This window comes from Ctenocephalides felis, unplaced genomic scaffold (assembly GCF_003426905.1).
Source record: "Ctenocephalides felis isolate EL2017-DRISC unplaced genomic scaffold, ASM342690v1 CF-g0.4_SCAFFOLD_01604, whole genome shotgun sequence".
NCBI lineage: Eukaryota > Metazoa > Arthropoda > Insecta > Siphonaptera > Pulicidae > Ctenocephalides > Ctenocephalides felis.
In genome coordinates this window covers 40,044,394-40,058,873 of record NW_020537758.1, presented here as the reverse complement: position 1 = coordinate 40,058,873, position 14,480 = coordinate 40,044,394, and the positions used below count along the sequence as shown (strand labels likewise).

Below are 14,480 nucleotides of genomic sequence, written 5' to 3'. Positions count from 1 at the left end.
TAAATTTCAAGCAATGAAAGAATATTCAGTTGGTTTGTAAAAAAAGCATTTCACTGTAGAAGACTAATTTATGATCACGTAGAAAATTAAACTATAATATGTACAAAGGAACTTATGTAAATCTAATTACTTTTCTTACCACCATATCCCATTCGATATTTTCTGTCGTCTCCACCTTCAAGTACATAGGTTCTATAAATGGCATAACAGCTGATGCAACTCCAGCCAGTCCCATGGCAGTACTAACGCATTACTTCTGGATTTCATTCCATCCTTGCCTCCATAAAGTACCCACTGGATATAACATAATTTTTATTTATTATTAGGTTATATAACCGTGATATTATATATAATTCGATTTAAAATGCTAACAAATCCCAAAACTTACATGATCTCCTAGCAGCCAAGCTTGCCGACATGGTTTTTTAGTATAATTCAGTATTTATTTGTAATTTATTCTTGTAATCTTAAAATTATTGAAATTGTATGTCTGACGTCTTGGGAAAATATCTAGAAAGAAATACTACACTGTCAAAACCAGTTTGACACAACGCCAAACGGCGCGAATTTCAAATATAATAAATTAAGATGTTATTAATATGTTAATTTTTACAATATAAGTATTTTAAATTATTTTTTATCTTAAAAATGCTATGTAAATAACTTATTTTAAAAGTTTTACCTCTAAGTTTGCAAAGTTGTGAAAATATTTTTCACAACTGTCATTTTATACAAGGGTTTGATAGAACCTTCATCAAGTTTTCCAATTAAATAAAAATGTAAAAAAAAAATATAAAAATGTTTTAGTTAAAGCTTTTCAAAAATACAAAATTTATGTTATTATTCTATTGACATAAATCCCTTTCCACTACAAATAAATCAAAGGTCAAACATGCAATAAGATTTATCAAAAAAAATGTTATACGTCGGAATATTTAGTTATAAATTTTTCAAAATTTCAAGTAAAATAAGTTTTCTATAATCTAAGCAATATGATCAGAGCCGTCATTTTGGGTGCTCCGGCATCAGGAAAGGACAATTTCTTCAAGAATAACCAAAACTTTTAATATGCAACACATTTCAAGTGGTGATAAATTAAGAGCGCACATTGAGAATCAGACTGGTAATAATGACTATAAAAACGATTATATTTATAGCTATTTTATATAATATTTACTCAATTTATGTTACTGCAGATTTAGGCAAAGTAGCAAAAAAGTAATTAATGATGGGCGACTGGTTCCTGATAGTTTCATGATCAAATTTATACATAGAGAAATTGCTAGTGCAGGATCTATACCTTGGTTATTAGATGGTAATAATAATAATAATAATAAGAAAAAAAATTAAGGCCTAGGATATATTTCCTCAGGTCTAGGATATAGTATTTGGATTACCAAAATTGCCTTGAGAGATTTGTATTTATATTATAAACAGTAATTGATGTTTCATAAATGTAAAATAAGTTTTAGTTTCTTCTAAATTTTTAGTTTTAAGTATTTATATTGCTTACCTAAAGTAAATGATTATATATTTGAGATTGGCACAGTGACACATAGTTGCCGGTCACATCAAGATTTCTTAATTTTTTATATTTTAAATTATTTGTATATATATCTTCAAATATTTAGTACTTATATTTATATTTTAATTGACTTGTTTGGTATTCCAAGTACTAACATACTTAAAAACAAATCTAAATTTGTTGGAAATAAAAGTTTAATATCTTTTAAGTATTTTTTTTCACTGTGCAAGCCAATATATTTTTAGTTCATATGTAAATCATATTTCAATTAATATATATTTTAATATTTGTTGGCTATATTTTTTACAGGATACCCTAGAACTCTGCCACAAGCTGAAGCTCTTTGGTCAGCTTATCCTTTAGATATGGTCATAAATCTTACCGTTCCATTTGATGTTATAATAGACAGAGTAAAAAAGCAGATGGATACATTTGTCAAGTGGAAGAGTTTATAATGTTGGATTTAATGAACCTAAAATACCCGTTAGTATAAAAAAAAATATAAATATGAAAGCAATAATTCTTTATTCCAATTTATTTAATTAAAGAAATTTTTATAGTAAAAGAATGTTTTGTATATGTAAACGAAATTTTTAAAATGTCCACCACCTGAGCTTTGTAAAAATCTTAATGAATGATTTCCCAAATTCTTATAATTGGTATTAATTATTAAATTAATTATGTTCAGGGCAAAGATGATATCACTGGTGAAACATTAGAACAAAGGGAAGATGATCAGCCAGCATCCGTCAAAAGCGTCTCACAATATATGAAAACTTGACTAGACCTGTGATTGAATTTTACAGAAAAAAAGGCATCCTCCATGATTTTAAAGGAAATACTTCAGATGAAATTTGGCCTCACACGTAAATATATTTTATCTCGTAAAATATTGCAATCATTCTATATTTCAAATGTAATTTTAAATTAAAATTAAAGGTGCAGAAACTTCTAAATAGATATAACCAATTGAAATTCATACCGGAGTTGGAAAAACTAAGAAGAGATGATACAATGAGTCGAAATTTATAGACACTCAACATGACTAACAAAAGCATATGTACTTCAAGAATTTAATTTTAATGACAAATTTTTATTTTAAGCATATTCATAAATGAGTTATATTTTTGTAAACAAAATATTATCTAATATTTTCATATACCGCACAAAATTTTATTGTCATGGGTAGTAACGCTTGGCTGTGAGAATTATGACATTAAATTTAATGAAGTGAACTTTATATCAATAGTAAATAAGGAAGAGCAATTGCTACTTTACACCTGTTATCTCACATGAATAAGGGGTAATATTTATTTCATACGTAGTATTCATGATTATTTGCAGTAGGAATTGTAAGGGTTGTATTCCACAGTTGCTAAATATCATATTCAGAGCATTAGTACAAATCAAACTTTTAAATTATAGTTTGCTCAATAATATTTCTGATCACTATAACAGATTAATTAACAAGCATTAATTTTCTGTGCAGTATATATAGTGTAGTAATACTTGGATGGCAAATAGGTATTTACTCATATGCTGATATGTTGCTCTTTAATTAATTGTGAGTTTTTCAAGTCAAGTTTTTCAAAAGTAGCAGAAGCAAATGAAAAATTACACTGGAAGCATATTTCCAATTATATATATTTAACATCAGTTTATTTGCAGATTATATTTTGAGTGCAACACAGTTAAAATAAACTTATATCAAAAGATTCCCAAGTGCATGATCTATATTATATATTATATATATAAACAAAATGTGTGGCAGAATAATTATTCAAATTAATTAATTAGTAATACAACTTAGAATTATTTGGCCCATGTTTAGCACAAATACAGCAAATAACTATTACCTACGTTTATCACAATATTAAGTTTCACAATTCTAAAATAATGTATTTTATGGTAAGAAGAAAAAATATTTTTGTTTTATAAATATAAATTAAATAAATAAAGTAAAAAATTATAAATTAATTACATTTGCTTTCATTAATTTATTGAAATGAGGCAAGCTTTGAACACTTTGCGGTAACATATAAGCTTCAATGAAAATTAGAATTTTTTTTCTTTCCTATTTACAATTTACCAAAAGAACATTTCTACATTTAAAAGCTATGCATATGTAATAGATTTTTTGGTTAAATTTATATTTTATAAACATTTCTAATTTGCCGTTTAATTTTTTCATAAATAACTTGATTAAAATTACACAACATGGCAATATAAACTTTGAATACAAACTTAAACAATTCATCTATCACTTGTGCTTAGAAAATGACACGATACTAGTAAATAAGTAAATGATGTGCAAGTGATATGCAGATGATATTTCGCAGATCTTGCAAATGTATTTGTCATGAAATTTTAATGAATCTATAGATAACATATTTTAGAGGTGATTTAAATATACTTACTTATCTATTTATTGATTTCCTTGATGATAGAATGTTAACACTTGCCAAATGCAATAAAATGCCTTCAGAGAAGTTCAAATTCTTCTGTTTCAAAGTCGCTATCACTTTGAAGAAGTTGAGAAGATGGACAATATCTGGAGATATTTAGAGGCGTTCCTTGGGCTTGTGTGCTTTTACCTTCACAAAATACAAACATTGGATACTCGCTGGATCCAGGAACACAACTGGGTGGAACTAAGTACTGTAACAAATTAAGTAAAAACACTAAGAACTTAAGTAAGAACTAAGAACACAACTGGGTGGAACTAAATACTGTAACAAATTAAGTAAATGAAATAAGTAAACACAGAAAAATTGTGAAATCTAAATATCTTAAATTCAATTCATTTCACTAAAATTTATTTTAATACAAACATACTACTCTACTAGCTAATCTACACAATTTTACTTAACACAACTAAATTTATAACAAAAATGTGCTAATTTTACTTAAATAATCATATAGTAAAGATGAAAATGAACTTTAGAATTCTTGAAGTAGTAGAATAAAAACTTAACACAAAATATGATAAAAATGACACTAAAAAGCAATTAGTTTTGACTAGAAATCGGAATCAGAGTTTTAAAAATTAATTTTCAATTATTTTTGTACATTCTTTTAAGAGTATATAAGAAAGAATACAAATATATTACGAATACCTATAATATTTGTTCAAAAAAATGCTTTATTAAAATATTCTCAAAAAAATGATGAATTCATTTAGTTATGATTAATGTAAAAATTTAAATATTTAATTAATCTTTGAAATTATCATCAATAATGTTAGTTTTCTACATACCTCTTGTATATTTTGTACAAACGATTCGAATTCATGACGAGTTGGTAAATAAAACCCTATACAACAACTGGGATCTATCTTTGAGAGATTCATCTTCCGAGGACTTTTACAATGGAATGACTGTAATGGAAAATCTGGTACCCACACGTCTACAGCATCCTGGCAGTAATGTGGATCCAAATGTATTAATTTGTCATCTGAAATTGAAAAAAATATTGTCAAATATGTACAATTCTCGCCAATATACGCCAACATTATTAATTATCCACTATATATTCATTAATAAGGTATCAGTTATACTGGTAGATTAAAACTTTTAATATAACTTCCTGACCGAGAAACTTATATTTATAAAAACTGTAATGTTGGCATAAGAATACAATTCTAAGAAGTTATCAAAAATATATAAAGATAAAACTAATCAAATTTACCTTGATATCCTATAAAATATAAGGAATGCCTTGGCCTTCCACCAATAATACCTATACAACTTTCCTGACTCAACATAGCCAGCAAACAAGGACCATAAATTTGATTTAATTTTTCTGCTCCTGCAATTTAGAATAACATAAATAGATAATCAACATTTTTATATCGAGTTTTTGACATAATTGATGAATTATTTTGAGATTTACCTAATCTTAATGGTACTAAAAGAACTAGTGCTTTCCAAGCAGAATTTGTACTGACTCGTTCAGTATTACTTTGCGAACTTGAAGATTTCTGTTTCCAAGGTGGTGTAGCATTTATTTTTGCAGTAGGTTGACAACAGTCCAAAACATCTTGTAAATACACTGTAAAATTAAAATTAATTTAAAATAATTATTGAAAGATTACACTACTCTCATATTAATTTGCTTTTTATGAATGGAATGATTTAATTCTGAATAAAATAACTTATTTTTCAATTTAGTATTTAATTCATTATAGTTGTGATGAATTTGACAAATTAACTTATTAATAAAAGTAATAAATATTTTTTTATATTTATTAAAAATGAAGCATGTGATATTATTTTATAACTTTTATAAATATGACACGTTTATATATATAACTTATAAAATATTGTAGACGTAAGCTTTGCTTTATTGCAACCATTTGAATGTATTGGAAAAATTAAAATAATATTATAAGTTAATAAGAAAGCTATATACTATGCATTATTACTGAAAATTATTTTATAAATAAATATAAACTGTACATAAAAAATTATCTCATATGTAATTAAAAATTTAAATCCAGCTAGATCAGTAATTTTAACAATTTCTCTCATATTTGTGGAACAAATCTAATACTTAAAATAGGCAATACATATGAACAGATAACCTTGTAATATTCTAAAAATAGAACTAGCAAATATTGTTATTATAAACTGATTACAAATTCTCACCTGCGCAATCTTGAGCAACATAAACAGCGAGATTATCTAATTCGGTGTTTTCTTGAGCCGCTTGCTGAACCGCTTGCCTGTAAAAAAGTAAGTGAATCTAGTTGAAATATTGCTTCAGAAAATACTAAAATTATAAAAGTTGGGTTTTTGATAAAACCTTCAGAAAACCATATAAAATAAAATAAGTAGACAATAATGCGTTTCCTAGCAAATCTTGCAACAACCTATCAAGAGCTTGAATGATTTTTTTAATGAGCTATTGTCTATTTTACAGTCAGTTTAAATTTTTAAATATTTCAAGCATTCCTCATTATTTGAAAATATTAATATCAATGATAAGTTCAAGACATAATGAATCGGAGAAAAATCATGAGTCTTCTTTTTTCTACAAGATTGTGGATGGCATCATAGAATCACCAGAACTATTAGCAAAAATATAATTTGTCACACCTAGACAAGGACTTCGATCAAATAGAATTGCCAATAAAACTAAATCCTCAAAGAAAACGTGCGTAGTTAGTATTCAAATTTATATTAGTAGATTTTTAAGTTATAAACTTAATAAAATTATTAGTGTAATATTATAAATTTACTGTACGTAGCCGATTGGCGTATATATAAGTAAATAAATAATGATCTATGCTAATATGCCATCCAATGTAGAAGTTAATTTATTTAATTTTTAGGAAAAAAAGTTGCCAAGATCAATCTAGAAAAGAACATTTTCTCAATTTCTCCCTGCGCATTCAATATATTATTTAATATATTATTTATATATTATTCGATTAGACATATGATATGTTTCACTAGAAATAACTAGTGTTATGAAGTGATTGAAGATAATCAGTATTTGCTTCTGAATGCATATATCAGCATTTTAGCGAAAATAAATACATACAAATATTAATAAAAGTACAACCAAAATCATCAAACAAAATATTATCTCTACTGTACATTTGGCCTTTTGCAAAAAAAATCAATAAACTGATCTAATAAAATATTGAAAAATATAAAATGAATATAATCATATTAACAAAAATAGATGACAAAACAATATATGGGCCCGTCCTGGGGTCTTCAGCGTTGCATACCATTTTTTTTAGCACTCTATTATTTTAACTGGTTTAACAGTTTATCATTAAAATTATATAAATATTAAGGTTATTTTTTCAAATACTTCTTAATAATTCTGGATTTAGTACACAAAGAATTAGATAGAATCTAAAAGCACATTCATTATTAATTTATTTAGAAGATCGAAGCAAATCGCGGGTGCTCATAATCAAATTGTCGAGGTTTCTTTCGTTGTCGCACTACCGAACTATTCTTAAATTCTTAGATTTCAATTATTTTTAACGCATGTGTAATATTAATATTTGGATTTTGAAACATTTTACTTACGTAGTTTGAGGATTTTATGCAATTTATTCCAATGAGCAAATAAAAGAAGCCCAAAAAATGTTAGCCTTGCATTATTAAACATAACACTGATAATTCATGTTGGATTATTTTGATTTAATTTTTCATAATTTAAAATATCCAAAATTGCATCGTAAATTTCTCCTAAATGATATAAGGACGAAAGTGTATGTATTCATCTTTACCTTCCCATCGTATATCAGATTGTTGTTTTAGAGTTAAAATTTTAACGTATTTTAAAAGCATTGTCCAAAGATTAGTAGAAAACGCAAAGAAATTATATATTTCTTGAATGTTTTTCAAAAAACTATATTATAAATTTCATATCATAATCTCGTGTTGGCGCCCCCTAAGGCGTGCGCCCGCATTTTTTGCATGCATTGCATTCAAAGTGGTCCGGCTCTGCATATATATATATATATATATATATATATATATATATATATATATATATATATACAGTTCAAAAATATTCGGTTGAGATAGTATGGGATAGAAAAGTGCTACTACTAATGACTATCAATAAATATTTTGAGCAAGTTTCATGCATGATATAATTATTATTTTTATATTGCACAAAGTAAATTATTTCGCAGTTAGGTTTGGCGTTCAGTAATAAATAATAAATTATAAATTACTTTAAAAGATGTGCCACAGCCCCTGGTCCGTACCAGTCACCAGCCCGTCTGCCGGCCTGCTCTCCAAGGGCTACCAATGCGTGTATGGAAAGCGGGCTGTTCTTGGAGGATTTGTCTCCGAACCATTTCACAATCATTCGATGCAACCTGTCTTCTTGAAATGCAGCAGCAGTCATGTGCATCCCACTGCGTTCACCATGCCAACGCCAGCCTGAGAAAAATATAATGTAAAACTTAGTAGCTAAATAGAATAACCAGTGGTGCCTTAAGGCAAATTGCTGAAACTTCCTGTACCAAAAATTATTTTATTTAAAAAAGACTAATTTTTTTTTGAAAAATTTAATTTTTGAGAAATTTTGAATTTTTGAAAAAAAAATTGACTTTTTTGGAAAAAAGAACTTGAAAAAAATGTTTTCTTTATTTTGAAATATTTTGGAAATTATGAAATTTTTGTCAAAGCAATCGCATTGCTTAGGCTGCATAGAGACAAAGTTACTGAACTCATAGAAAGGTAAACACATTATTAAAAAAAATGATACAGATTATTAAAATCTTTATAAAATACCTGATTATTTGATGTGCAAACGTCTAATGATTAATTTTGACCGCCAAATGGTATTTCATTTTACTTTTTTTACTAGTTCTCCGAAACCGCTAGACCTGTCTTCCCAAAAATTGTATAAGTTCTTCGTCTTGTCAATACAAGTAAAATGTTTTTTGAATTATTAAAATCGGACGCTTCGCTCTCTTAAAAAATGAGTTACCGTTTTTGGCACTTTCTGCCCCGTATCTTCGAAATTGCTAGACCTTGCCTTTACCAAAACTAATCAGCACGTCTCCTTATCAATACAAATCGAATGTTTTTTGAATGATTCAAATCGGTTGCTCGGTGGAACATCGTCGACGAAAATTTGTATCCGCACAAACACACATACATTCATACACACACACATACATCAATTTTTTCTAAGGTATGCCAAAATATTCAGAAACCTTTGAAACGTAAAGATATTTAAAAAAATTCATTTTCGATTTTTTTGCGATTACTATAACTTACCCTACGGGAGTTAATAAAAAATCACATTTGTTTTAGTTTTCTAAAAGAAAAATCAGTAATTAATTTATAGTTTAATGGGTTCATTTAATTAATTTATAGTTAAAACGCAATGCGTGGTTATTCAAAGTTTAATTATTTATCAGAACTATTATTTGTGAAATGAACAATTTTTAGTTTGGTTGAATCTTCACTTATTGTTAGTAATTATCATAGACCATGCATAGACCTATATTAAATTATTTGCCAATCTATTTAGTTAAGTAATTAATTCGACATCCAAGTAATACAAATTGATTTTGAATTTTACAATTTTGTTAAAAATTCTGGATCTTGTTTATTTATTTAGTAAATTGATTAAACAAAACTTTCCACAATGCAAATTTACAACAATCGATTTCTGACATGCAAAAAACAACATAAAATTAGGGTAATATGCATAACATTTCTATCGTTTGAAAATTTCACGAGGTAGTGCTAATTATTCTGTTTTATAGTTTAAATATTTGCTCTCAAGCCGATAATTAACTTGATGCCGATTTCAATGTCATATGAAATTTGAAATAAATTACAAGTATAAAGAAAATTTTGTATTTAAACTAAACCAGTAAAAATGGTACATATAAAATTAAATAAATTATATAAGTGATAGCATGACATGTAAATAATAGAATTGCAATAAATCGGTATGAGAGCTTTAATTAGTCTTTATTGTGAGCAAGTTCGAAAAACATTTCAAAAACGTAAAATATTAAAAAAAATCTAATTTTATTAACATAATAACTCATTGTTTTGTATTTAAGTAGTAGGTACTGATCTAAATTATAGATGAAATAGCAATCGATAAAACTGTGCTACTTTATGTTCTTTGCACGGCAAATAGTATTTAATCTGATAAATAATTTGAAAATAAGCTTCATGTTCTTTTGTAATTTTCGATCCTTACTGAATTACTGCCTGACTTTAAATTCATTAACAAAATACAATAAGTTAGAAATTATTGTTTTTTAACTTCTCCTAGGGTAAGTTATTGTAATCCTCCAAAATTCGGAATAAATTTTTTTGCTTTTCTTCACGTTTTGAAGGTTTTTGAACATTTTGGCATAGCTCAGAACAAATGGATGGAAACAATTTTTCGTCCACGATTTCGGGTGCACGGATCAACCGATTTGAATGGTACAAAAAACATTCGATTCCTATTGACAGGGAGATGTGCATATTAGTTTTTGGCAAAGGCAGGCCCAGCCGTTTCGAAGATACGGGGCAAAGAGTGCAGAAAATAGAAATCGAGTTTTTGAGAGAACGGAGCATCCGAAGAGCATTATAAATATTCGACAATGTCCTTAATTTTAAAGTCGATTGATTAATTGAAGTTTTGTTTATTTACTTTTCTGTAAACATATATAAGTTGTAGTATTTATAATAATCTATTTGAAAACATTTAATATTCCACGAATATTTCATAACGGTACGGGAAGGTCCAGCAATTTGCCTTAAGGCACAATACCATACACCACTAGTAATTAGTTGGCTTCAAAAGCTTTAAATAATCACTTGGTCTTTAATTATTCCAAAATAAATTAAATGACATACAAATAAATACATCTACGGTGAAACAAAGTGTTACAAGTAATACCTAAGCAACTTTCATTTTGAAAATTTTGAAATTACCATATGGTTGCATTTCATAAATGACAAAAATTGAAGTAGAACTAATAAATAAATAATAATAAATTATAATTATATATAGTTTAATATCGAATTGGCCGGGACTAGTTTGTGCTAGCCCACATTCTTAACCATTACACCACAATGTTGGATCTATTCTATCATTTTCCGATTTAATGATAGCAAAGCAGAAGAAAGAATCAACACATAGTTCCAAACATGAAAAAATTGCTTTCAATAGATCTAGTTACAAATAAAGATAAAAAAGAGTTTTCCACAAACCTCTTCCAAGAAAATGGCAAATCAGAGCTTGAGCCAGCATCATTTGTCCACTCCTGAGCATGCATCCCCAACCACAATCTGATGAAAATGAAGGCCCAGTATTGTTGCTTCGCAAAGTTGCAAATTCTCTGCGATATGTGAGCCAAAGTCGAGATGTAAAATCTAATTTGAAACCTTCTATACCACCTGCAACAAAATAGATAGTTATTAATAATTTGGCGTTTAACACAAATTATAAAAGTTTGCGATGTAAAATACATAATTAATGGTTTACAATCTTACACTCCTTGTTAACGTTCAGAAAAAAGTTTGTTTTAGGCAAACCAAATTGTAATCGAATGATAACCAGATTCTAATTTGATTCCGACGCGAATCCGCCTCGATCCCGAATAGATTCTAATCAGACTCTTCCTCACCAGATTCTAACGAAAACTCTCCTTTACCAGATTCTGACCGAATTTTTACTTGATTCTGGCTCCATTACAACTAAAATCTTTTCCAAACATTGCAAAAATCTTACATTCTTGTTAAATCTTATTATAATCAAACAGGGTTTTAAACAGTGACAATGCTAGTGAATTGTTTTAGAATTTAACCCTTTCCACTCGGATGGCGCCGCTCCGGCGGCAAAATACATATTATTCTCGCAATTGGCGAGTGCAAAGGGTTAATTATATTTCACATTTTTGTAGTGGTGTAAAAAGCAATGCAATTAATTTGCATATAATATTTTCCTTGCTGAGCATGCATATTGAAATATGATTGAAAATGTTATAGTTATAGTATATGAAGATATTAGTAAAGAAGTACTAATTTTAACAAGAAGGATAGTGAATAATTGAATTTAATTTCATGCCTTTGCCATAAAATTAATTTAATTTGCTTGTTCTGAAACAACATTTTATTGTTATTTGAGATATAATAAAGCCATATAAATATTAAAGAAAAACATAAAGGGTACACATACATTTAAACGAATGAGAAATGTTTGTACAACAATAGAATAATAAATACTTAAAAGCAATTGATAAATCAAACAATTATTTGCAATTAATTATAATAATAATGATAATAATACTATCCATACTAAATCGTAATGATATAAAAAGACTATTATTATAAATTTGTTGAAAACCAAAAACTCACACCAATGTAATATAAAGATGCTCCTAGAAAAGCTATAAAAAATAATTAGATAGTTAATTAATAATTTGGAGTCAACAATAAAACAATTAACACAAATCAGCAATTCGCCACCATAATTTTTAGTAACATTATGTATTAGTATTACTATGTATTACTATTTTGTAGACTTAACTAAAAATCGCGTAACGAATATTTAAAGGATTTTTTTAACCATCAGAAGAATCTCAAAATCTACAAGCCCTAAATAAACTATCCCAATATTATAACATTTTTTCTTTAAGTTATTGTATATCTAATACTAATGTTAGACTTAATATTGTTTTAGAGTTGTATTTTACTGTAATTAATTCAATTAAGATAATTTATTTTCTGTTTATCCAAAATTTAAATATTAATATAAATATAAATATTTACTTAAACTTTAACAAATTTCCTTCCACAAGAAAAAAGCATTTATAAGCATTTATAATTATGAAAGTATTTATAATTATAATAAGAGTTTAGTACAATATTTAAATTAAATAAATAAGCTTGCCTTATGCCTTATTACAATATATTGCTTAATTTTAATTACGTTATAAGGTTTTAGGCTACCAACTTGCATTTACGAAAGTTTCTTATACTAATTTGCCTAAGATGAACATCTGATTAAATTTTCATGAAGGCAGGTCTAGCGGTTTCGGAGATCTAGTGAAAAAGTAAAAAAAAGCCATTTGGCGGCCAAAAGTAATCATTAGGCATATGCACATGAAATTATCAGATGTTTTATAGAAATTTTAACAATAAGTATAAATTTTGTTACATTCTTATGGGTTCCGTACCTATGTTTATCCGTTAGACGGCGACGCGGCGCTTACGCGCTTCGATTTGTTCACTCCATGCAGTTAAAGCAGTACGATTGCTTTGAAAAAAAGTTTAGAACTTCCAAAATATTTCAAAATAAAGAAAACATTTTTTTTTCAAAAAGTCTTTTTTCCAGAAAAATATTTTTTTTTTCAAAATTTATAGTTTCTCAAAAATCTATTTTTTTCAAAAATGTTAATCTTTTTAAAAAAAAATAATTATTGGTACGGGAAGTTCCAGCAATTTGCCTTAAAGCACGATGCCATGCGCCCCACTATTTATTTTTATTGTTCAGAAACATAAACCAAAAACATTTGCAATATAAAAAAGCCATATAATGTTACATTTGTTACCTTTTGTAATGAAACACAATTCAATCTGATATCCACTTACAATATATAATCAATAAACTTTTAAAAAAATCGATCAACGATATGTAACTAGTCAAACGTACAATCGAATTAAAATTATTTGTCAAATCTTGCCATGCGGTCGTAACTAATTTTAAACAATTTTTTTACTCTAGAGAAATTAAATTTTAACACTATATTTATTGCATAGTTCAGTTTTTTTTCGAAGTAAGTAATAAATGTTTTACTTAAGGAAATCTGTTATAATTGAAATATTTTTTTAGCTAAATTGAATGTATAGTGCACTTAAGTTAAATTAATAAATAAATACAAGAGTGTGTTTATGAAAAAAAATCTATATTATAAAAGTATGCCAGAGGATATTCAAACTTTGAAGGTAAGTCCTAATGAAAATATATCTTTAAAAATATATATATATAAAAAATCCACCTAACAAAAATGAAACTTTAAAGAATATACATAATAATTTATATTATTATTATTTATTAGGATCTTTGAAATCTTTTATTAAAACGTGTAAGAACTAATATATTATATCCTTGATTTACAAACTTTTATGATCACACTCATAGGCATGTTTTTGAGAATCTCCTCAAAAAGGTAAACTTTATTTATGTACTCTCTCGTACACACATGTTTTATAGTATTTATTTTTCAATTTATAAAAATTAAGAATAAAGTAAATTTAGAATAATTTCTTATTAAAATATCTGCAAACATCGCACTCACTCTTAGTCACAAAAGTTTTGTATACATAACGCATTATTAACAAAATTACGCATATAATATTTATTTTGTTCGATCGACTCTTATGACGCTAATTAAACTTTCAAATACACAATGTTCAAAGGTAACCAAATTCTCTAAAAAAAAACCTTTTTTAAACAA

At 26.9% G+C, this 14,480-nt stretch overlaps 2 protein-coding genes across 2 annotated transcripts in view; one reads left to right on the top strand and one right to left on the bottom strand.

The window, feature by feature from the left end:
• The window catches only part of LOC113372439 (cysteine protease ATG4D), a 36,728-nt gene that overhangs the window by 12,628 nt on the left and 9,620 nt on the right, over nt 1-14,480 (bottom strand). The window contains exons 3-8 of the mRNA XM_026612771.1: nt 11,233-11,418; nt 8,229-8,439; nt 6,172-6,248; nt 5,417-5,575; nt 5,213-5,332; nt 4,782-4,978 (exon numbers count right to left, since the gene is read on the bottom strand). Coding sequence (XP_026468556.1) covers nt 4,782-4,978; nt 5,213-5,332; nt 5,417-5,575; nt 6,172-6,248; nt 8,229-8,439; nt 11,233-11,418 — 950 coding nt within the window. The remainder of the gene's footprint in view (nt 1-4,781; nt 4,979-5,212; nt 5,333-5,416; nt 5,576-6,171; nt 6,249-8,228; nt 8,440-11,232; nt 11,419-14,480) is intronic.
• Nucleotides 993-2,395, top strand: LOC113372675 (GTP:AMP phosphotransferase AK3, mitochondrial-like). Its single transcript, XM_026613027.1, is given in 8 exon segments — nt 993-1,033; nt 1,035-1,123; nt 1,197-1,217; nt 1,220-1,315; nt 1,835-1,938; nt 1,940-2,008; nt 2,214-2,274; nt 2,277-2,395. Coding segments are annotated over 8 exon segments (600 nt in total).